Consider the following 23,183-nt stretch of genomic DNA (forward strand, 5'->3'; position numbering starts at 1 on the left):
CTTAACAAACTCGGAAAAATACAACATCCGGAATACTCGTCATGTACGTTCGTACGTTAAGGCTAATTGTATTTTACACTTTCTCTTTATTTAACTTAATTAAAAAACACATTTATACTATCAGTTAATGTTTTTTTATACTTACATCCAATTTTTTATATTTATCTCTATTTAATAAAGTCATACATTATTTCTCTCGTTTCCGCTTTGAAAAAACCTATAAGGAATAAATAGTGAGTTTGTAAAGAAATCAATGTTCACTCTATGATCCTTATAATTAAGAACATGGAAAAGTGTAAAGAATCAGATGGAGTAATATAAAATGTTTGTAAAATTTACCTTAAAATGTAAGGATAAAACAAGAGTTTGTAAAATTTACCTTACAAACAAGATTTAATAATACACGTGTGAATGTTATGAAGCAATTATAGTAATAAAGCATCCATGGATATGTGAATAAAGATGAAAGTAGCTTATAAGCCATTAAAGTAACTACATTCGTCATTCTAGTTTTGACAGGTTCTTGAGATCATAGTTTAATTCTTGGCATGGGGTAGATTAGATATTATTGACATCATATAGGAGTAGATTATATGCTATTCGTTGTGTTCGTAATCAAAGTAGCTTAATGGTTTGATTAGACGCGTTTGTCAAAGTAGCTTAATTTCTTTTATTTTTGGATGACATAATACGTTTAGTCTAAACAATATTATATTTATTAAAAAATAATTTAATAACAAACATGTGAGATGAAAATAAATCAAAAGTATTTAAAAAAACATAAACAATTTAATCAAGGTTCGTTTACGTTAAATTTAATATAAAATAACATATCAAATCAAACTTCAAATAAACATGCATCATTGCATCTTATTCATATTCTTTTCGTTTAATGGTCTTCCAACTTTTTAACATAATACGACAATAAAAATATTATTCTAAACATTGCAGTTGCTTTCGCCTTTATAAAGGTATTTTGTCATATATTTAAATAATAATCATAACAAAATAAGAACAAAATCTTTTTTTTTTTTTTGTTCTCTACCTTTAGGTCTAGGCTTCAAAGAAATTGGAAAGCGGTTTAGTCTCTTATGATGAACCGGGCAAGAACCAACCATAATATTCAGTTTGGTTTTCAATCCAAAACTTATTAGAACCGGTTCACTTCAGCAATCCGTTCGGTTTAACAGCTAAATACACACACACAGAGTACAACTCTTTTAGAGTCACAAAATTTTCCCAAGGAAAAAAAAACAGTTCCCAAAATTACAACGTAAGATGCTCTAAACAAGCACCATAAACTTTATGTTAGTGAACCTCGTACCGCGGTGGAGGGGGGTCATGATAATCAAGTCGTTAAAATGCCGATTATTGATAACTTACACCATCACCGCTTATGACCTCACCAATACGATATGCTGTTTCGCCTTCACTAAGTATCCGTTCAGCAGCCTCTTTGCTAGCAACAAGAACCATCCCGATTCCCATATTAAATGTCCGCTTCATTTCACCATCTTCAATACTTCCGGCCTAGTAAATAACCATTCAAAAGCGAGTTTAAAAGATTATGCGTTTAATGTGAATGTTAGCTTCTTTTTTTAATGGTAAACTATTGGAGAATTTTTCATTAAAACAGAGACGATTACAGACTAATGGCAGGTAGACGGGCAACAAGCTGCGCCGCTACCCCCTTCTGAATAGCTTCTTTATCTCGAAATAGTGTGTTTTAAATCATATCTGACAAAACTATACCTTTTGGATCCACTTGAAAACAGGAGGAACGGGCCAAGAGTTATTATAAATACGAGCCCCGAGACCATCAGGGAAGACACGAGGGATATTATCTGTAAAACCGCCGCCTGTTATGTGGGCTATTCCTTTAATGCCTCCCTTGCCGATAATATCGAGCACCTAATTAACATGGCCAAAAATGAGACTAAATAATGAATATTATAAAAAAAAAAAAAAAGGCAGGACAGGAACAGTTGATTACCTGTTTAACATATATTACGGTTGGCGCCATTAGAGCTTCACCTAATGTAATGGATTCACCAGGGAGTTTGTCCTTCAATGAGAGTCCACTTTTAGCTAACACCCTAAAACAATATTCGGACAACATATGTGAGAATAAATTTTGACCCGTTTACTTATAAATGGATCGACTTGTTTGTGTTTATCTATTTGTTTTTTTTTTTTAACAATATATGGGGTAACACAGGCAAAATCAAAAAAGAAAAGGTCACAAAAAAATGGGTAGAAAAAAATTTTCCATGTGTATTTTTGGGCAATTTCATATATATATCCTTCTAAATTTTATAATAGCAAGTTGACGTTTCAAAACACTAGATATATATAAAGTAAGTGAAATTTGTTAAAATGAGTGATTAACCTTCGAACAAGCGAAAAACCGTTTGAGTGAACTCCACTGGATGGAAGGCCAATAAGAACATCTCCAACCGAAATGTTTTTCCCATTTATAACTGATTCTTTTTTCACAATTCCAACCGCAAAACCACTAAGATCATATTCACCATCAGCATAAAAATCTGGCATCTCTGCGGTCTGAAAACCAAAAACAACAAAATTTAACCGAATATAAAGTGCATCAAATTAAGTTGCCGAATTGAAATGAAAGAAAGACATTGTCAAAGTTTTCTTTATGCTTGTATTAACTACAACATATAACAATAAACAACATTCAATATTTGTAGTGAAATTACCTCTCCGCCCAAAAGAGCACAATCAGATTGTTGACAACCATCAACGATTCCTTTTATAACCTGAAAAAAAGAATTAATATCACATAATTAACGTCATAACCACGATTTATAGTTTAACGATAACAAGTTCATAAAAGAACAAGGGGATAAACCTTTTCAGCAAGATCAACATCCAGGCGGCTTGTAGCGTAGTAATCAAGAAAGAATAAAGGTTTGGCTCCGGAAGTTATGATGTCATTAACACTCATTGCAACCTACAACTTAACTTTATTAGCAACCACGACATGTTTTCAAAATAATTTAGAATAGACGTAAATTCTACCATACCAAATCAATACCGATGGTATCATGGATTCCCGTCTCAAATGCTAGCTTAAGTTTAGTTCCCACGCCATCTGTACCAGCTACAAGATATGAATCCCCTGTTCACAAAAACGAAAAATGTTACACTTGTTATCGTATAATAAAGAATAGAGTAAAATGCCATTTCCGTCCCTGAGGTTTGGCCAGTTTTGCGACTATCGACCAAAGGTTTGTGGTTTTCGCATCTGGATCCAAAACGTTTGAAATCTTGTCATTTTCATCCAGCTCGTTAACTCCATCCATTTTTATACGTTAGGTCAGGGGTATTTTTCGTACATAAAGTGAAAACGACCGAATTGCCCTTTAAGTGAATACTCGTACATTATGCTAGATCCTTGTACATAAAGTGAAAAAGACCAAATTGTCCTTTAAGTGAATACTTGAATATTATGCTAATACTTGTACATAAAGTGAAAAGATCAAATTGCCCTTATAGTTAACAAAAAAGACGGACATACCGCTGACTTAACGGAGAAAAATGGATGGAGTTAACGAGCCAAATGAAAATGGCAAGGTTTCAAACCTTTGGACGAAAGTCGCAAAACTAGCCAAACCTCAGGGACGAAAATGGCATTTTACTCTAAAGAATAAATTACAATTTTTGTCCCTGTGGTATTCAAATTCAAAAATTTCACTTGTAAAAAATAATCATAGTTAATAAACCATACCAAGTGGAAATAATCCACCAAAACCTCCAATTCCAGGTGCCATTTTCGCAATTCTTCTTACAAGCTCTGATCCAGCGTCGATATCAACACCGGCATCTTTATATGTAAGGCCTGCACCTTGACTGCTGCTAGACATACATACAACTTTACTTTTCGAATAAAGTTTGGTCTCTGATTTCCTTGAAGTGAGTGATAATGTTGTGCGTCTCCTAGACAAGCAGCAAAACTTGTGTGTGCTTCCACTAACGGAAGAACTATTAGGTTTCTGACAAGAGGGTCTAACAGCGTAATTAGAAGCTTCCAGATTCGCTCCAACCGTAGTAGCATTCATAATGACGAAATATGTTGACAAAACCTTTGGTAGAGAAACTTAGTCTTAAAAATAAGTCGTCGCTGTTATAAACTAGGAAACGATTGTATGCCTGCAAAAAAAAACAGATTTATGAACCCAACATACAGACAAAATAGACAGATTTCTGAATCCAGCAAATTTACGCAAAATATATTTTGGTTTTAATCAAACCCCAAACCTGCATAACTGAACCCTATAACCCGACTTTACAAATAAAGTAGACAAGTTTATTAATTGACCTGAGTTATGAAAGTAAAAGTTCCAAATCATAAATAGTTTTATTTGTAAAACTCATATATCTATTGTGAGGCTGCACGGTATGGTCCCGTCCCCCCACCCCGTCTCAGTCCGGCGCCGGCGTCAACCCAATCCCCCCCCCCCCGTCTTCAACATCAAGATATGGACGTCCAGGACAATCCAACATGGTGGGCCCCCTTTGTTTCTGATTTGTACATTAGGCTTCAATACTTGTACATAGGGCATAGAAATTTAAAAAAAATAAAAAAAGTGGTGGGGTAGGACCATCCTCCCATACCCTCTAGTTTTGTGGGATGGACCATCCTTGGGAGGACTATGATGTGACGCCTACGTGGCGGATCATCCTCCAAGGGAGGACCATCACCATACCCTCTAGCCTGAATGAATTGTTAGTGAAGAAGGTGGCCATAATAGTGTACTTTATGCCAATAAAATTACCATGATGTTAGGTTATTTAGGTACTTGATGGCCCATATTGACCTGTGGTATCATCCCCAATTTTACCTAGTAGACTTTTATTGAGACATTACAGCAAAAATAAAACAAGCTTTTAAAAACCAGTTTAAACCGGCCGATTGAACCGGTTAGACCAGATGCCAACAAGTCACAATACCCTAAGTTCTTAAAAATGACTTTTTCTTCCTATACAAAAAAGTCATTTTAAAAAGTTCTTTTGAGTTTGCCAAACACTTTTTTTCTCCTTATTAGTTTTTTTGTAAAAGTCAATAAGTTATAAGGAGGTGTGGAAAAGCTTAGCCAAACACCCCCTTAATATTTTATGCGCCCAAAAAAGTGACGATTTACCTTCTTCGTAAAACCTAGCGCCCAAAAAGGTACCAAACTACCAATAGTGAATTTTTGGATTATTTTTTAATTATAGGTTAACTCTTAGAATATTTTTTTTTATCAGAATGATGTAGTTTTGGATTATTTTTTGAGCTAAAATTGTACTTTATGGATTTATAGAGTTAATTAGTCAACCCGCTGTATCGTCCGGTACAACTCAGTTGAACCATTTGAGCCTAACCCGATATAATTTAAAAACCGGTTTTTAAAACATTGAAAAAAAAGTCAAGAAACTGATTGGTCAAACAAATTGGTATAGTTCTGACTGAATCAATTTTGTTGCATGCAGAGCTAAACAATTGCAAGTCAAATAAAAAGATGAACTCGTATACCACAACGCTTGAAGCAACCCGATTGTACAATGTTTGTTCATAAGCGATAATCAGACAGTACGATAAATAATGTTATTTCTACAACCGTTTGGTTACTGAGAAGATAAAGGGATTTTTGAAATGAGAAAGCTGAAGGCATACCTGATCGTGAACTGCAGAAGACCAGCGGCAGAAGACAAGGAGGAAATTGTACGCAGACTTTTTAAGGGCTTCAAGCCCTAAGTTTAGTAGATCACATTAGATGATGAAAGTCTCAAAGGCCCAAAAACTTGGGCCATAAGCCCATAACTACATTTTTCATGGGAAAAAATTGTTTTTATTGATCGTATAGCTTAAATTTTTTTATGGAAAATTTTGTATCCAACATTATATATAACTTTAAAAAAAGTAATAACGAGGAACATTGGAGCAGAGCCGGCTCAAGCTTTTTGGAGGCCCAAAGCGGATAATAAAAATCGGGGCCTTTTTCATAAAAAAAATAACATTATATGTTTTTAATCCTAGATTGTGAAGGTAAAGAAAACCCTGTAATCTCCTGTATATGCCTCTATTTTTTTATAGTAGAAAACTACCTATAGTTGGTTATAATATAAACTATATGAGGGCCTAGCCTTTTTAATAATTTTTTAAACTACATGTTTCTCAAGTGGACATGGAAACAGAATAACAAAAAACAAATAAAATGATCCAAGTGGGAATTGATCCCGTGTCAGCTGCCTATAAAACAGAAGCATTACCATTAATCTACAAGTAAGTTATGTTCTACAATGGCCAGAATATTCTTAATATCTAGATTATAAAAATTTATATATTGCTCTTTTAAATGGAGGCCCCAAAATTTTGTAGGCCCTAGGCCCAAGCCTAGCTTGAACATAGTGTTGGGCCGGCCTTGCATTGGAGTTTTTATGTGTATTTATTTTGGCTGGAACAGACTTTTTTTTTTTTCACATTTGCTGCTAGCTTGTGTACTTCATTGGTCAACGATATACAGGGCCGGTTATAAGGGTGTTCAGAGTGTGCTTGAGAACAGGGCCCAAATAATTAAAGGGCTCAAATTTTTTTATGTTTTCTTTATATATATTAGCCCAATTTTTTACAGGCCCCAAACTTTGTCAAAACCTGATTATAGGCCCAAACCTGCAGGGAAATCAAAAGTTGCGTGCGACTGTGCGAGGATTTCTGATCAAAGATTCAAAGACCAAAGTCATCGATCAAAGTTCAAACGTTGCAGCAGGATTTCTAAATTCTGGTCAGAGTCATCAAACGCCGCTGCAGTGTTGCACCTGCCCTGCGAATCGCAATTCAGGTATTTGAATGCTTTATGTTTGTTGTCTTTTGAGTTTTGTTTGTCGATAAGTCGATTGATGTTACATCCGCAGGTTCCAAGTTTTTTAATTTATTGTTTGTCGAAATTGAAATAACATTCAGATTATTTATTTGTTTGTCGAAAATTGAAAAACATTCAGATTAAGTGACTAACGAATAACGAACATTGAAATAACATTCAGGTTAATGATGTTACTGTTCAACAGATTTCACTTTCAGATTCAGATAATCAGATTTCAGAATTCAGTAACTGTTGTTTCGAGTCTGATTTCTAGTTTAAATGTTGTTTATTTAGATAATTAGATTGATTAAACGGTTATGAATAATGAATGATTGAATGATTTATAGTTTACTGTTATGAATAATGAATGATTGAATGATTTCTAGTTTACTGTTGTTTATGTAGAAATTATGCCTCCCGTTCCTAAATACAAACACCTATCCGGCCATCAAAAACGTAAGAGGAAGAAGCTAGAGGAAGAGAAAAGAAAGGCGGACGAAGTAAAACAAAACCGAATACACAAGTTTTTTTCAAAAGAAACTCAAAGTTCTAGTTCTAACTTGGGTGATGATAATGTGGGTGAAGACAATGTTAATGCTACCGTAGATGAAGAAGCTAATGTGGGCAAAGACAATATGAACGTAGATGTAGACAACATGAACGCAGGTGAAGATAATGTTAATCCCGTTCCGGATATTGATATTTTTGATCCTAGAAATTGGGGTGGGCTTAGTAATGACATGATTAAAGAGTTGGTTATGAAATGTCCAAAAAGAGATAGGGATGTTGTTAAGGGCCCCGTGGATAAATTTGGAAGACATTTTTCTAATACCATGTACACCAGAATTCTATCAAATAGGGAGACGTGCGATAGAGAATGGCTAGTGTATTCGAAAAAACTTGACAAAGTCTATTGTTTTTGTTGTAAAGTTTTTAGAACGGGGCATCCGAAAGGTGGGTTGGATGATGAAGGTTATAACGATTGGATACATGTCAGTGGTAGACTTAAAAAACATGAAGTTGGTTTAGAACATTTCAAGAATATGAATGAATGGTTTGAATTGCACCAACGGTTGAAATGCAATGAAACAATTGACAAATCGGCATATGAGCAATTTAGAAAAGAAAAAGATTATTGGAAACAAGTCATCTTAAGGATTGTTGCACTTGTGAAGTTTCTTGCAAAATATGGCTTAGCGTTTCGTGGGTCAAATGAGAAGTTGTTTCAAAAAGGCAATGGAAACTTTTTGGGTTTGGTTGAGATGTTGGAAGAGTTTGACCCGATTATGAAAGAACATGTGCGCCGAGTTTTGATTGATGAGTGCCATGTACACTTTCTTAGCCACAATATTCAAAACGAGTTGATACAATTATTAGGGGATAAAGTTAGAACCGAAATCATCAAGAAGGTTAAGCAAGCAAAGTATTACTCCATCATCCTCGATTGCACGCCTGATACAAGTCACCAAGAGCAAATGTCCATAATTGTGAGGTATGTGAATTTTAACTCTAGTTCCGTGACCATTGAGGAATCCTTTTTAGGTTTTTTGGTTGTTGATGATACCACGGGTTTAGGAATTTTTGAAGTAACATGTAAGGAATTAGAGTCGCTAGATCTTGATATTGGTGATATGCGTGGTCAAGGCTACGATAATGGGGCAAACATGAGAGGAAAAAACAAAGGAGTTCAAACTAGATTTTTAGAAAAAAAATCCAAGAGCTTTCTATAGTGCTTGTGGTTGTCATAGTCTAAATCTAGCATTGTGTGACATGGATAACACAATTACTAAGTCTAAGGAATTTTTTGGAACAATACAACGGTTATATACTATCTTTGCCCATTTTATTAATAGGTGGCAAATTTTGAAAGACAATCATAAAGGATTAACTCTTAAATCATCGTCTACGACTCGTTAGGAAAGTCGTATAGATAGTATTAAGCCTATAAGAACTCAACTTGGAGATGTAAGAAAGGATTTGCGAGAAGTTAGGGGGACGAATAGAGATGCTAAAATCATAAGTGAAGCTAAATCATTAGAAGAGTATGAACTTGGTGATTTTGAATTTTTGGCACAAATTGTCATTTGGTTTGAATTATTATCAAAGGTGAATGTGGTGAGCAAACGGTTGCAAGCAAAAGATGTTGTCCTTGATGTTGCTATTGATGAAGTAGACAAATTAATTAAATTCTTTAAGAATTATAGAGAAGTGGGGTTCTCTAAGGCACTTGATGAAGCTAGAGAAATTGCAAATGAAATAGGTGTAAATGCGGAATTTCGTCAAAAACGTGTGATATATAGGAAAAAACAATTTGATGAATCGTCAAGTGTAGAAGAAGTAACATTTTCACCCGAGGAGGATTTTAGAGTAAATTATTTTTTAAGTATTGTTGATCAAGCTATTTTTTCACTTGAAACAAGATTTGAACAATACCAAAAATTCGAAAATATATTTGGGTTTTTGTTTCCTAAAAAGTTGAAGACTCTTGATGAAGCCAAGCTTAAGGAGTGCTGTTATCGCCTTGAAGATGCATTGAAGTATGAAGGAGAATCGGATATTGATGCTAAAGAATTGTATACGGAGTTGAAGTTGATTACTACATTTTTACCGAGACACATTGACAACCCTTTTGACGTTTTAGACTATATCTTCCAACGCAGTACTACTTATCCTTATGCTATAAATGCATATAAAGTGTTGTTGACAATTCCGGTAACCGTTGCATCAGCGGAAAGAAGTTTCTCAAAGTTGAAGTTGTTGAAGACCTATTTACGTTCTACAATGTCACAAGAAAGGCTAAACGGGTTGGCAACAATATCTATTGAAAGTGAAATATTAGATACTATGGATTACAAGGAGTTGATCGAGAGCTTTGCTTCAAAAAACGCTAGGAGAACCACACTGTTTGCTTAGCAAGTAAGTTCGATACTTTGATCATTTTTGCTATACAATTTTTGTTAATTTGTTTTCTCTATTTCATAACAATTATCGTAGTATTATGAATTTTTAGTTATATAATTGAATGATTGATGAGTTTATGTTATATGAAGATTTGCGAATAGGGCCCAAATTTTTTATCTCGAACAGGGCCAAAATTTTTTTTGGGATTTTCGGAGACGGCCCTGACGATATACACATGTTACGAGTACTTTCTACACGTCTTCTTTTTGCTTTCACGGTTATCATTTCTTTGTTTCACTTTCTACCAAACACACGTACACAATTGAAAATGTGGCACAACATGGTGAAGAGATCGTTGTACTATGAGGTGAGGAGCTTCGGACATGTGGAAGGTCACTTTGGTTTAGGTTATCCTCTTTTTATAAGGAGCACCTCACACCAATGTGACTACGTGTATACGAGTCTCGTAACATTGTCTTTTTTCTTTCTTTTGCAACGCCTTAAAGAACCTCGTGTGCTCTACAATATTTTACATATCATGTTGTGATGTCTAGCCCGTGAGGTACACCTTATGCACACTGTATAAAGCAATTCCAATTCATTGGATAAGCCATTTCATGCAACATTCTGTTAGTCCTGAAAAACCCGTGACATCACTCGACGATTCAATCGAACGCGGAATATAAGATCAAACCGTATGAACAAAAAGATATTTTTCATTACAAACCATACTGTCGCTGCTTAGATCGCACACGGTCTCAAGGACTGTCTGGTATGATCTTCGAGAACCTTGCACACAATCCCTAGGATTGCCGGGTACAAGGTTCTCTATTGGGGCTACATGATTACAAGAATAGGAAAGCTCTACCACTAATAATCTAGACATGACTATTTATAGGAGCCTCTACCCCATTGGCCTAGCCCAAGCCCAAATGCTAATCTAAACCAAATAGACATAAATAAACGTAATAAAGATAAGCGTAAAACTCTTGGACCTAACACATTCATAATCTTAATACCGAATTCACACATACACATATAGAGCTGCAAACGAACCAAACGTCCGGCAAACAGTCTGTGAATCATTTGGCGGGAAGTTTGTTTATTAAACCAACAAACACAAACAAGAAATTTCGTTCGTTTAGTTAAATGAACAAGCATGAACATAGGCCGCGTTCGTTTATTTATGTCTATGAATGTTCGGTAACGTGTTCGTTTATGTTCGATAGTTCATAGTATTTTTAGTTTTTATGTTTTATTTAGAAACTTATTCTGACAAATAAAATATTTAATAAGCGTCAGTGTATTATGTATTTGTTCATGAACGCTTGTTTGTGTTCATTTGTTTTAATGAACATTAGTTTGTATTCATTTGTGTCCATCAATGTTCGGTGCCTAAAATTAACAAAAAAAAATACGAACAAATTCATTTCCTTACCAAACGAACACGAATATAAAATCTTGTGGTAAGTGTTCATGAACAGTTTGTAAACACATATTTCTTAACAAACGAACACGGTTCGTTTGGAGCCCTGTACACATAGATCAATAGGAAAATGTGAATGGCACGACTCTCAAATATATTTAGATCATTCACATCCTATCCACCATACCTTCCCTTTTTAATTTTCTTTAAGAAAAAAAAACTTTAAAAGTTTTAAAAAATTACTTTAAATTAAAAAAAATACCTTATCTAAGAAAAATAGAACTTCTAAAAGTTCACTAGATACCCCTGTTTCATTACCCCCAACCTTTAAAATTAAAAAAAAAAAATACTTTTCATAAGGAATATGAACTTTTAAAAACTCACTAGAATTACCTCAATCTTTAAAGTTTAAAAATGTAAAAAGTTACTATACACCCCTTAGGCCACCCGGGGTGGCTCCGTGATAAACATATATCACGCGTGCTCTTATACAAAACACCACCGCCACTCTAATGGATCACGCGTCAAACATAAAACGCATTATATTTTTAATGGGTTGGGTGTGTTTCACTAAAAAAAGGTGATGAGACCATTTTCACTAAAAAGGTTGTGAGTGATTGAATAATGGTTGAGGACATGGTGAACTTGATTGGATGTTGTGAGTTACGAGAGGGTGGCCATCCTAATCCGGTATCCAACTTCCCCGCTCAAATACTTTTCACCGCTCAAATCCTTCTTCTCCCACAATGGAGAAACAGCGCCCAATCGGCATCGATCTTTCTTCGTAATTTTTGGTTCGTTTTTTCTCCTTCTCCCTCTGTGTTTTTGTTTTTGTTTTTGTTTTTGTTTGTATAATGTATCTGGATGAAGTAGGGTTGTGGATGACTGATTTCATGTTTAGTAAATTGTAACTTGGAAAACCCTAGTTTTTGTGTGTCTTCATCAGCTGCAGCTGAAAACAGTGAAGAATAGATGCTAGATGATGGTGACCATTTGATGATTCAACTCTACTTATTAAGATTTGATGCTAACCCACCCGATTAAGCCGAAAATAAGAATCAAATTGTCATAAAAAGTGGTATAATTGTGAACTATCTGTGTTTATGTGTAGTTTCCACTTTCCCGGAATTAGATGCAAGTTCAAAAATAAGACTTATGATTTGTTTTCTGCTTCAAATAGGAAATATTGTTAATTTTGCAGGTGATTTGTTAGTTGCATCCGATTGTTGTTTGTTTTCAATTAATTCGCTAAGCTTTCCCCCCTCCATGGCCTTAAATTAAGGTATTTTTATTCATGTTATTAATAATCAGTATGTTAATCTGAAGTTGAGAATGATATGATGTAGATATCCAGGCCTTTGGATATCTATTTGTGAGTGTTGCATTATTTGTTCTCTATGGTTTATGGCTTTATGTATTCAGTTTGTTCAATTCCTTACTTAGTGATAAAAATGACTAATAACAAATGTCCTTTGTAGAGGTTAATGAAAACAACTCGAATGTGTTACTTTTTCTCAAATTCTTCATATTGGTTAGTAGTAGTTAGATACTTGCAGAAGATTGGTAATTGCAAAAGTTATTTGCGGGTCATACAGATCACTAGCGGTGAGTTTTAATGGGTCAGTCGACCCAGTCTTGGTCTTGGTTTGACCTGGTTTTGAGGGGATGTGGACTAAGTTTTTACACGTGATGTTTATATGTTTATTAAATAGGATAGCATCAGTTTTTCAATGGTACACTTTAATTCTATATGTATATGTTTCAAGCACTAAAGGAGCAATAACTCCATTTTTATTCTTCTGCATATTTACAAACACATAGTGAGCGCGTATTCAGTGTGTGTGTGTTTTGGGACCTGAACCAATACTTTTGACAATATGGAGAGTTTTGTCAAGTTATGCATCTTACTGAATGCATTCGATTTGTGCCTACTGTCAAATTATGCATCATTGAATTTGTTCTTTAATTCCATTAATGCTTGTGTTTTGACTTATAAATTGTGGAATGGTACTTTCTTGGGTTTTTTTTCCTGTTCTTATTATATGTATAATGACAGGTTTAGTTAATTGCACGTCTGATCACATGGTGCGTACATTCTTTCGTAAATTGTTGACATACTTATCTTCTTCAGAAGATAGCGATGATGATCTTAATGAGGATGTCGAAGGACAATGTATTCGCAAACGTCGTAAGTTCATTCGACGTGATCATATTCAAGGACATGAGTGTCTGTATCGCGATTATTTTGCTGAAAATCCGGTATATTCCGCAAATCTATTTCGTCGGAGATTTCGGATGAGTCGTCCTCTATTTCTCCGTATTCTAAATGAGGTAGTGGCTAACGAGCCATATTTTGTCCAAAGAAGAGATAATGCCGGAAGACTTGGTTTATCTTCTATGCAAAAGATAATTGCATCACTTAGAATGTTGGCCTATGGGGTTACTACAGATTTCATGGATGAATACATAGACATCGGTGAAAGCACCGCAATGGAGAGCCTCAAAAAATTTTGTGAAACGATAGTAAGTATTTTTTCAGCTGAATATCTACGGTCACCAAACACCAAAGATATTACTCGATTACTTGCTATTGCGGATCAACGAGGATTCCCTGGAATGCTCGGAAGCATTGATTGTATGCATTGGAAGTGGAAAAATTGTCCCACAGCCTGGAAAGGTATGTACATTGGCCACATTCGTGAACCCACTATTATTTTGGAGGCAGTTGCTTCATATGATCTTTGGATATGGCATGCATTTTTTGGTATGCCCGGTTCACTTAACGACATTAACGTGTTAGAGAGGTCGTCTATTTTCACGGAACTTGAGCAAGGGTGTGCTCCTCCAGTCAATTACACAGTAAATGGCCACGATTATACTATGGGGTATTACCTTGCAGATGGTATTTACCCTAAGTGCCAAACTTTTGTGAAGACGATTCCATCACCAAGAGGGGACAAGAATAAACATTTTGCAAAAGCACAAGAATCTGCAAGAAAAGACGTCGAGCGAGCCTTTGGTGTACTTCAACAACGATTTGCAATAATTCGAGGACCTTCACGAATGTTCAAAGCGAAGGTACTGACAAGTATAATGAAAGCATGTGTTATTCTTCATAACATGATCATTGAAGATGAACGTGATGATGATGACAATCTTAACATAGAGTGCGGATGAGGTGTTCAACCATATTTTCAAGGGGTGCGATCGGGTTTTTTGCCTAAAATATACACTAAATTTTTTTTTTCAAGGGGTGCGGCCGCCCACCCTGACCACTATGTAGGTCCGCCCCTGATGATCAACTTGACGATGATCTCCCCGAATTGTCGCGCACTCATACAATTGAGATTATGGACTTTATCCAACGGCGTCTTCATATTAGAGATAGCTTGGCACATCATCAGCTTCAAGAAGATCTAATTGAACATCAATGGCTACGATTTTCCCAACATTAACCAATGTCAAGTTTAGTGAATGTTATAAGTTGGAGTTAGAAACATGTTAAGTGATAATCATTATAATTATTTATGTATGATCAAAAGTTATTAGCTTAACTTTTGTTACTTTAAGTTTGCATCTATTTGGGTAATCGTCTTGTAATGTAGTTACCATCTGGTCTTATACTGTTGTTGCTCTTTTACAAGTAATGTGTTTTGACTCTAGGATGAGCAAATAGTACCCGGTACCAGTACCGAATTTATCGAACCGGGTATACTTTCGGTACCGATTCAGTACCGACTTTTGAGATTTTCGGTACTGGTATTTACCCTCAAATACTGGTACCGAACCGTACCGGGTATATTCAGTACCAGTACCCACTTTTGAGGATTTTCGCTACCGGTCAGTACCGAGCTCGTCCCTACTCTATAGGTGACAAACTCAATGTTTTTAAAAAGTTAAACATTATTTGTTACCACAATGTCATCTTTAGGAGGTTCATGTTTCAAAAACTACTAGAAACGAATAAGAAGTTATTACAAATGTTATCCACAAAGCTACATTTAATGTATACTCATAAAAATTCAACATGTCCTGCAACTTCTCTACACAAAAGCTTTGACTCACTAGCCAACTTTAAACTCTTGTGAATTATTAATCCAGTGAGCTTATGTACTGATGTTGGTTCATATTTTCTAGCTTCTACCTCACTCCCCATCAACAAAGCTTCTCTAGCAGGGACCACATTTTCCCACCAAAACTCCCGTAAAACGCCATGAATCAACTTCCAGTATTCTTCGTCTCTAGATACACGAAATATAGTGCTCCCGTTTTCGGTCCAACAATACAAATCGACCCAATCTCGATCCATAACTTCCATTTGACCCTGAACTTGCGGCATGTAATAAAAGGGCATAGTGGTCCAAGGCTTAGCCGATGCGGGTTTACCTTTATTAAATGGGCATTTCACTTCAAGAATCCCGGGATTTGCGAAATTACCAAGAAGCCCATCTGGGGATGCCCCGATCCAGTCAAACTTATCCTCTGAATGGGTCGCGAAGCCCAACGAATTCACTTCACGACCAGTGATTATTTTGTATTTTTCTATGGCGGTTGACTCGTTAAGAACGCCCCATTCCATGGCGTGTTTGGTAACTAGTGAAACCGTTGAGTTTGTGTCTGATGGGAATACTTTTTCGCACCAAAGTTCATACCTACGTTTGCCTTTCCATAAACCGAGAGCCGTGCTGAAGGTGCTCGTGGTTAGCCGGTCCTTTCGAAGGGCGAACCATTCTTCGGAACGTTGGGCTGGTGCACCTGACGGGCTCAGTTGACTAGTCAAAGTTATAGTCTTCCATTGGGGGTTGTAGCCTAGAGAAGTTGATGCTAGCGACGCGCAAGTTGGAAATGGTCGGAAAAGGTTGAACTGAAATTTGTTTCTTTTAGGAAGGTATAATGCCGTTGCTTTATGGTGAAAAAAATGGATTCTAGTGATGCAGGCATTGGTCATTTTGGAAGTCTACAAGAACCATAAACAGATCAGTGACTTGATTAAAAACCTTCAAAATTTCAATAAGAATTAAAGTTTTATTTTATGTATTAAAATACATTTTGGACGACTTTTGACCCATTTCCTTTTAATATATGTTTTTTGTTTGACCCATTAAGAGGTTAAAATTTGCATCTCTAAGTTTAGTGAAAAAACATGTGTTGGAAACATGTTCTTTCGATTACCGCTTTTATCATTATCTCGACAACTCGCTAATCAAGCTTTAATAATGCAAACTTAACTGCATTATTCAGAAGCGAGCGTTTCTATCCTGATCAATTTCAGCTCTCACTTTGCTAAACAGATTGATCAAATAAGAAACTCAATAGAAAGGAAACCCATTAAACTACACTTTCTGAACCTCATGCTAACCATATATTATATCAAGAACTCGACCCTCGGTTTCCTTTCCTTAGCTATCTATATGTCAAATTACCGCACAATAAGATACCCCGTGTCGAGAAAGCTAGATTACGAACTAAAACGTAGGTATTCATTAACAAGTTCACATGCCTTACAAACCAAAAAAATAATAAAAAAAAACACATTTTTATAATAAATGGTGGTTTTTAACAAATAGTGGAAATGAAAATGCATCAGGAACAAAGCTAATGAACTTAAAAACCAGTGGAATGAAGCCCCTTTTCATCTAATGTTGCTCATTAGTCATTTTTGGTGAGTGCAGGGTTACAACTTTCATATATTCACAAGAATAATTAATTTTCAAAAACTAACAAACAAACAAATAGATAGATATAGTTCAGCTATAAGGTGTTCATCAATTTGGGGGTATAAAAACCCTAAAAAGTTAACATTTGGAACTTTAAAATTGCTTGAAAACTAGAGATTTAATCTTGACAGGCTGTAGAAAGCACAGTTGCGTAAGAACATTTCTCGAGTTTAAGAAATTAAAAAATTATATGAGATACAACAACATACAATTAAGAACCCTAATGTTTGGCATAAATATAGGAAGATAAATCATACCAGCAGCTGATCAATGGCGGATTGCAATCTTCAGTTTCTAAAACCCTTGTCTTCAGCTTATTATTGGATTGCTAGGGTTTATCATCAAATTTGTGAAGAAGATGAAGAAAAGATATACAAGTAAACATTGATGATGTCACCTTCAAGTATAAGGGTAAACTTGTCACTCAACCCTGGGTGGTGGTCCAGCTATGACAAAATCTTTTAACGCCCTAGAGATTCAAAATTAAATACTTTAATGCTAAGCAATTTGAGATTTGATTTGATACACATGAGGTAAATAAACCAAATTTTCAGCAAAGAGTTTGTGAATTGTTTGGCGGAAATTTTATTTGTTTTTGTTCGTTTAATAAATAAACAGACATGAACAAAGGTTCGGTTCGTTTATTTATGTTCATGAACGTTCGCTAAAATGTTAATTTGTGTTCGTAAATGTTTGGTAACGTGTTCATTCGTTATGTTTGATAGTACACTTAGGGGTGGCAATTCTTGACACGACCCGCCAATCCGCACAGGGACCAGACACGAAAAAAGTAGGTTTGGGTCCAGCGGCGGATCTAGAAAATCCGCCAAGCCGTAACGCTTTATAAATAAGCCGTAACGAAATCGAAAAAACCTCAATTTTTTCCAAAATTTACACTAATTTTTCCAAATTTTTCCGCGCCAAGCCGTAGCGGGCGTTGCCCCCCGGCCTAAGGTATATCCGCCACTGTTTGGGTCGACTCACACGACCAGTTTAAAAATATGGGCCGGGTTTGGGTTGACTCGTATTAAAACGGGTCGGGTTGACCCATTAACGCATTTAACTAGGTATATTTTTTTATATTTTTGTTTTTATGTTTCTATTTTAAATGATTAGTTATAATAATGTTAGTTTTGACACATTATGCTATTCATTTGACACGCTCATATGTGTCATTAAACATGTTATTGATAACCCGTATAAAACCCAACAACTCGCTTATAAATCGTCAACTTGTATGACTTATTTAAAAGAGTTAATTACTGTTCGTCCCTGTGGTTTGTCAAAAATCACCATTTTAGTCCATTAGTTTAAAAATTGCGATTTCAATCCCTGTGGTTTCACTTTTGTAACTATTTCAGTCCACTTCGTAACCATCTCAGACCCTGTACTTAACAGAATAATAGATTGAAATTGTTACGAAAGTGAAACCACATGGACTGAAATGGTTACGGAAGTGAAACCATAGGGACTAAAATCGCAATTTTTAAACTAATGAACTGAAATAGTGATTTTTGACAAACCACGGGAACGAAAAAAGTAATTAACTCTATTTAAAAATATAGGTTAAACGGGTCGGGTTCGGGTTGACCTGAAAAACCAAACAATTTCAACCCACCACAGCAACAAACAAACAAACAAGCATGATGATGATGATGACGCAATCAAGCACACCCACCAGCAGCGAAGAAAACACCAACAAATCCTCCGTTACAACAAAAAAACGAGCCGAGACATGGGTCAAAGAAGAAACACGAACCCTGATCACCCTCCGTCATGAAATGGACTCACTCTTCTTCAACACTTGAAAGTCAAACAAGCACTTGTGGGACCAGATTTCGTGCAAGATGAGAGAAAAAGGGTTTGATAGATCGCCAAACATGTGTACTAACTTGTTGAAGGAGTTCAAGAAAGTCAAAGAACACAATGGGGTTGATTGTCATAATGGGTATTTGGTTAATCGTAAGATGATGCAGTTTTATAAACAAGTTGAAGAGATTATTAGGAGTAGAAACAAGGTTGAGTCTTTTATGCAGTTTTCTGCTAAAGGTATAATATTTATTCACTTTAGCTGCAAGAGCAATTGCTTTGTGATTTAGTTATGCCACTTGTGACAAAGTTTAGTGGGTGCTTAAATGTGCCATTTTAAAGTGACTATTTGAAATAGAGAAAACATAATCAGTATAAAGTACTTAACTTGCTTATTCTTCAGTCTTCTTTGCAATTTATAATGTGATTGTAGTAATATCTATGACGGTATGACCTTTTGCGTTTGTGCAGGTGTAGAGGACACTAGCATTGCATTTGCACCTGTAGAAGAAGGTAATAAGTTTTTCTAGCACCTAATGCTTTCTCCATTTTCTGTGTCTACTGGTTTACTATTAGGCCTTTGCTAGAGGCTATGTTTGATCTTATAATGGGTCAAAAATGTCAAGTTAAATAAAAAGGGAACAACGGGTCAGATGAATCAAAATTGTGTCTTTAATACACAAAACCTCATATAAATTATCTCACTCATAAACTTATATTATTATCATTATTTTTATTGAAGTTTTAGAACTTCAGTAATCATATTTGACATGCTAGCTATTAACATTTTGGACAAAAAGTTTTGGGCCAACCCGAAAGATAGATTACCCATTTTGACCAACATTTTGACTTCTCTTGTTTGGATGCTCAATTCTGTGTTTCTACTTGGCCATTTCGTTTTAACCCACAGGTAATGCTAGAGGCGCTCTTAATCTAGAAAGAGGGTTGGATCAAGAGGGACATCCTCTTGCCATCACTGCAGCCGATACCATGGCAGCAACTGGTGTTTCTCCATGGAATTGGAGGGAGACACCCGGAAATGGTTAGCATATTTTTTAGTTCCCATTTTGCCCTTAAAATTTTGGTGAGCTACAAGTGGATTATATTATGAAAAGTTGCAGGTGATCAGAATAACAGCTATGGTGGTAGGGTTATTTCGGTCAAACTTGGAGATTACACGCGAAGAATTGGTATCGATGGTTCACCAGATGCCATTAAGGAAGCCCTCAAGTCGGCTTTCAGGTTGAGAACAAACAAAGGATTTTGGTTGGAAGATGTTGTTAATATCGTGAGGACAATCGATAGGGATATGCCTCTAGGAAACTATACTCCTCATGTTGATGAAGGTTAACAAATTATTTAGGCAGTGTTTAATTTGAACAAAAATCACTATATTTTGACTTACTTTGACCTGAATGAAAAGGTGGTTTTTTTTTTCAGGGCTAATGATCAAAGTCTGTTTTTTCTTTCAGGGCTAATGATCAAAGTCTGTTTCCACACCGAAGACAAGATATTTTACACAGAAGATGATTTTCGCGATTTCTTGTCTCGCAGAGGATGGATTTGCTTGAGAGAATTTAATAGTTACCGCAACATTGAAAAAAATATAAACTAAGATGTAACTTGCTATGAATGGAATCATGGATTTTGCTTGTGACATGTGCATATTTTTTTAATATTAGGAAGTTGATAGCACCTCATAACCCATGTTAACTGTCAAGTCATTTTACATTTTATGAACATAATTGTAATCAAAGAGAACAATTTTCATGAAAGCCATGATAGAACAAGATTCCATATTTATATTTCATATATCTTAAGCAGCTTACAGAAAATGTGAATCAAAATGATTCACATCACAATCTTTGGGAACCAACAACAACAGAAACCAAAGTTTGAGTAAAAAGTAAAAAACCACATCTTTTACTAATTACTGCTCATCCCATTCATCATTCTTGTAAGACACTAAAGTGTCAACCTTGTGAATCTGCATCATGAATAAAACAATATCTTGTTACATTTGCAGTTCATGATGACACCTAACCTGTTTTAATACACCTTTTCATAGTTGATTGCATTACGAATGGTGTTTCGATGTTACCTTGGTATCGAAAGAATGCAATTTCACCATCTGCGGATTCGCAATCAGTTTCGGATCACTCTCGGTCCAAGTGAAAGGTACCGCAACATCCATATCAGTATATGCTAACACATCAAATATACCTGTAGACAAACCATACAAAATACATCAAAACAAATGGAAAAAACACCCGCTTCGACCAAAACTAACAAAAAAAATCAATGTAACAAACGTGTTAATCCTTACAGGGTTCATCAAGGCATGGCAAGTAAGTGATGCTGGATGCAATCTGTCTCATGATAGCTTGAATCTCCCTCATGATTTCCTTATCACTCTTCTCTCTTGAAACTCTGCAAACCAACAAACGTTGAATCGAAAATACAAAAACAACGTATCCGATATATTAATCAAAGGCTCCAACAATATCTTACCCTTTTTCAACAACTTCTTTATCAGTCTCTATACTGAAATTCCACCTTTCAAGTACTTCATTAGTGGCCTTGCTCATTATCACAAGAACAATCCTTTGTAACTTCCCAGCTTCCAGCCATTCTATATAAACACACACAAAAAAAAACACTTTACCTAAATTCTATCAAGATTTGTGCATAAATTCATTAAAAATATTAATAATTTACCAGAAAGCTGTGTGTTCAAATTTGCAATGAAGGTCTTAACACCCTCATCTTGAGAAAGCAACAAAGGAAGTCCATATTTCTTCACTTTTCCAAAGCTTTCTTCCGGGTACACAGCCCGATTGTACAGAATACTACATAACAAACATAAAATATCCCCTCATTAGAACTATTTCGAGTCAAACCAACAAAAAAACTCACTCTTAAAACAAGAAATCACTAGAGTTCTTACCTGTTTGCAGCATATCCTGAAAAGGGTTGCATAAATTGAGAATTATTAGCATCAAGAACTTCAGACAGACACACAGTTTAAAGAATAAATAAAGAGAAATGATATTTTACCGAAAAACTCGCTGACGATGGCGGTGGATCCACGGAGAGTGATGATGTCTTTGCTGGCGGTTTTTGAAGCCATTTCTGCAGTGGGAAATGATCGAACTTGTTAGATTTGTTCAAATGGATGAAAAGATCTAAGATGTTTCTGTGGGGAATTTTGTCGAACAGGTTGTGTGCACTGCGTATTATTAAGTAGAAATGGGGCTAGGGTTTTGATGAATTGAATCGATAAAAAGAGGAGCAACGGCTACTTTTTGTATTTGCTTTTTTGGTTTTAGAGGATATTAAACGTTAACTCGTTTAAAATATAAATTAAAATAAACACACACGCACGGTTTGGTGCGGACATAACGGTTCAATAAGCGGGCCCTACCCGTTTGCTGGTTTTTTTTCTATTTAAAAAAATATTTAAACTGTAAGTACTTGGCTAGATTTTAAGGCATCTACTTAGGCCCTGATTTTAAGACATCTACTTAGGCTCTGTTTGGTGAATGAGAGCCTCTGATCGAATAAGAGCTTGATATCCTCTGAATGGTTCAGCAACTCCACAAATCTGAATGGTTAAGAGCTTGAAATCCCCATTCAGATGTCGAACCAAACACCAAAACCTCTGCCGAATTAGAGGTTGGCTCTGATTGACTCCATTCAGATGCAAAAAAACAGGGCCTTAGGCATGCTGCATGTTCGTGTTCGTTCATTTAACTTTAACTGAACACGAACATATAATCGAAAAAAATTTTTTGTTCGTGTTCGTTAATTAAGAAATCAGGCATGTTCGTGTTCGTTCGTTTAAAACCTAAACGAACAGTTCACGAACATAAACGAACACAAACGAACATAAAATAGATTAACTGAACACATTTGAATAAACTAAATTAACATGATTGAAGAAACAACTCTAATATATTACATTTCATTCGAAAACACATCTAAATAAGGGTTCATAGATAAACTAATTAGTTATATTTATATAACTAGTTAGAAAACCTAATATTTAGAAAATATAACTATTTATGTATTTATTAAAATTTAAACGAACATAAAAGAATGTCCACGAACATAAATGAACGAACACAAGGTGTGTTGATGTTCGTTAATTTAATTAAACGAACAATTTTTTTTGTTCGTGTTAGTTCGTTTATTAAATAAACGAACTTCCCGCCGAACAAGTTCATAAACGTTCATTTCGTTTACAGGCCTACATCTACTATTCTCACACCCTTATTTTCTTATTTTCACATCTCTAGGTGTATACGGGTTGCATAACTTTATACGGCTCGTATAGAATGTTGCTGCACAGAAATGGATGCAGTGGAATTTTTTTTGTTTTACATATATACGTGCCTTATAACATTATACGAGTCTATACAATTGTATACAAGCAATATAATGTTATACGATCTAATGTGTTTT

The 23,183-nt window shown here is 35.4% G+C and overlaps 6 protein-coding genes across 10 annotated transcripts; 3 read left to right on the forward strand and 3 right to left on the reverse strand.

Annotated features, from left to right (window-relative positions):
- Positions 1-1,059: 1,059 nt before the first annotated feature.
- On the reverse strand, positions 1,060-5,782 carry LOC110926122 (phosphoribosylformylglycinamidine cyclo-ligase, chloroplastic). The gene is made up of 9 exons (XM_022169871.2): positions 5,681-5,782; positions 3,752-4,173; positions 3,048-3,142; positions 2,873-2,974; positions 2,721-2,780; positions 2,390-2,562; positions 1,994-2,096; positions 1,753-1,911; positions 1,060-1,530 (listed from the first exon to the last, which is right to left on the reverse strand). The coding sequence occupies exons 2-9, from the start codon at positions 4,080-4,082 to the stop codon at positions 1,369-1,371; spliced, it is 1,185 nt and encodes a 394-aa protein (XP_022025563.1). The 5' UTR covers positions 4,083-4,173; positions 5,681-5,782; the 3' UTR covers positions 1,060-1,368.
- Positions 5,783-7,276: 1,494 nt separating this feature from the next.
- Positions 7,277-9,779, forward strand: LOC110923772 (zinc finger MYM-type protein 1-like). The gene is made up of 2 exons (XM_035986150.1): positions 7,277-8,524; positions 8,784-9,779. Exons 1-2 carry the CDS (start codon positions 7,277-7,279, stop codon positions 9,777-9,779), a joined length of 2,244 nt encoding a protein of 747 aa, XP_035842043.1.
- A 2,111-nt stretch (positions 9,780-11,890) lies between these two features.
- Positions 11,891-14,770, forward strand: LOC110926121 (putative nuclease HARBI1). Of its 4 annotated transcripts, none has more exons than XM_022169867.2 (4): positions 11,891-11,987; positions 12,395-12,475; positions 13,250-14,362; positions 14,488-14,768. In XM_022169867.2, the coding sequence occupies exons 3-4, from the start codon at positions 13,276-13,278 to the stop codon at positions 14,646-14,648; spliced, it is 1,248 nt and encodes a 415-aa protein (XP_022025559.1). In that variant the 5' UTR covers positions 11,891-11,987; positions 12,395-12,475; positions 13,250-13,275; the 3' UTR covers positions 14,649-14,768. The 4 variants fall into 4 exon arrangements, with proteins under 4 accessions (XP_022025559.1, XP_022025561.1, XP_022025560.1 ...); XM_022169868.2 differs by lacking the exon at positions 11,891-11,987 and adding an exon at positions 12,064-12,271; XM_022169869.2 differs by lacking the exon at positions 12,395-12,475 and having other exon boundaries at positions 11,897-11,987; positions 14,488-14,770.
- A 349-nt stretch (positions 14,771-15,119) lies between these two features.
- LOC110926124 lies at positions 15,120-17,326 on the reverse strand. The gene is made up of 2 exons (XM_022169873.2): positions 17,168-17,326; positions 15,120-16,150 (listed from the first exon to the last, which is right to left on the reverse strand). Exon 2 carries the CDS (start codon positions 16,139-16,141, stop codon positions 15,206-15,208), a length of 936 nt encoding a protein of 311 aa, XP_022025565.1. The 5' UTR covers positions 16,142-16,150; positions 17,168-17,326; the 3' UTR covers positions 15,120-15,205.
- Positions 17,327-18,569: 1,243 nt separating this feature from the next.
- LOC110926125 (trihelix transcription factor GT-4) lies at positions 18,570-20,414 on the forward strand. 2 transcript variants are annotated; one of them, XM_022169874.2, is made up of 5 exons: positions 18,570-18,959; positions 19,191-19,232; positions 19,630-19,761; positions 19,835-20,065; positions 20,192-20,414. In XM_022169874.2, exons 1-5 carry the CDS (start codon positions 18,758-18,760, stop codon positions 20,332-20,334), a joined length of 750 nt encoding a protein of 249 aa, XP_022025566.1. In that variant the 5' UTR covers positions 18,570-18,757; the 3' UTR covers positions 20,335-20,414. The 2 variants fall into 2 exon arrangements, with proteins under 2 accessions (XP_022025566.1, XP_022025567.1); XM_022169875.2 differs by having other exon boundaries at positions 19,841-20,065.
- A 69-nt stretch (positions 20,415-20,483) lies between these two features.
- On the reverse strand, positions 20,484-22,049 carry LOC110926126 (mitotic spindle checkpoint protein MAD2). The gene is made up of 7 exons (XM_022169876.2): positions 21,777-22,049; positions 21,667-21,682; positions 21,438-21,568; positions 21,231-21,351; positions 21,046-21,149; positions 20,821-20,942; positions 20,484-20,706 (listed from the first exon to the last, which is right to left on the reverse strand). The coding sequence occupies exons 1-7, from the start codon at positions 21,847-21,849 to the stop codon at positions 20,650-20,652; spliced, it is 624 nt and encodes a 207-aa protein (XP_022025568.1). The 5' UTR covers positions 21,850-22,049; the 3' UTR covers positions 20,484-20,649.
- Between the last annotated feature and the right edge of the window lie 1,134 nt (positions 22,050-23,183).

Source organism: Helianthus annuus, chromosome 17, assembly GCF_002127325.2.
Source record: "Helianthus annuus cultivar XRQ/B chromosome 17, HanXRQr2.0-SUNRISE, whole genome shotgun sequence".
Taxonomy (NCBI): Eukaryota; Viridiplantae; Streptophyta; class Magnoliopsida; order Asterales; family Asteraceae; genus Helianthus; species Helianthus annuus.

Excerpts from the sequence above, each read along its gene's own strand:
- LOC110923772 (XM_035986150.1), top strand. The coding sequence starts at position 7,277 with ATGCCTCCCGTTCCTAAATACAAACACCTATCCGGCCATCAAAAACGT. Across the intron at positions 8,525-8,783 it reads GTCAAGGCTACGATAATGGG|GAAAGTCGTATAGATAGTAT; the intron begins GCAAACATGAGA and ends ACGACTCGTTAG.
- LOC110926126 (XM_022169876.2), bottom strand. The coding sequence starts at position 21,849 with ATGGCTTCAAAAACCGCCAGCAAAGACATCATCACTCTCCGTGGATCC. Across the intron at positions 21,352-21,437 it reads TTTGAACACACAGCTTTCTG|AATGGCTGGAAGCTGGGAAG; the intron begins GTAAATTATTAA and ends GTGTTTATATAG. Across the intron at positions 21,150-21,230 it reads AAAGAAGTTGTTGAAAAAGG|AGTTTCAAGAGAGAAGAGTG; the intron begins GTAAGATATTGT and ends GTTGGTTTGCAG.
- LOC110926121 (XM_022169867.2), top strand. The coding sequence starts at position 13,276 with ATGGTGCGTACATTCTTTCGTAAATTGTTGACATACTTATCTTCTTCA. Across the intron at positions 14,363-14,487 it reads TGACAATCTTAACATAGAGT|ATGATCAACTTGACGATGAT; the intron begins GCGGATGAGGTG and ends GGTCCGCCCCTG.
- LOC110926125 (XM_022169874.2), top strand. The coding sequence starts at position 18,758 with ATGAGAGAAAAAGGGTTTGATAGATCGCCAAACATGTGTACTAACTTG. Across the intron at positions 18,960-19,190 it reads TATGCAGTTTTCTGCTAAAG|GTGTAGAGGACACTAGCATT; the intron begins GTATAATATTTA and ends GCGTTTGTGCAG. Across the intron at positions 20,066-20,191 it reads TACTCCTCATGTTGATGAAG|GGCTAATGATCAAAGTCTGT; the intron begins GTTAACAAATTA and ends TTTTTCTTTCAG.
- LOC110926124 (XM_022169873.2), bottom strand. The coding sequence starts at position 16,141 with ATGACCAATGCCTGCATCACTAGAATCCATTTTTTTCACCATAAAGCA.
- LOC110926122 (XM_022169871.2), bottom strand. The coding sequence starts at position 4,082 with ATGAATGCTACTACGGTTGGAGCGAATCTGGAAGCTTCTAATTACGCT. Across the intron at positions 3,143-3,751 it reads TGGTGGATTATTTCCACTTG|GGGATTCATATCTTGTAGCT; the intron begins GTATGGTTTATT and ends TTTTGTGAACAG. Across the intron at positions 2,563-2,720 it reads GTGCTCTTTTGGGCGGAGAG|ACCGCAGAGATGCCAGATTT; the intron begins GTAATTTCACTA and ends TTTGGTTTTCAG.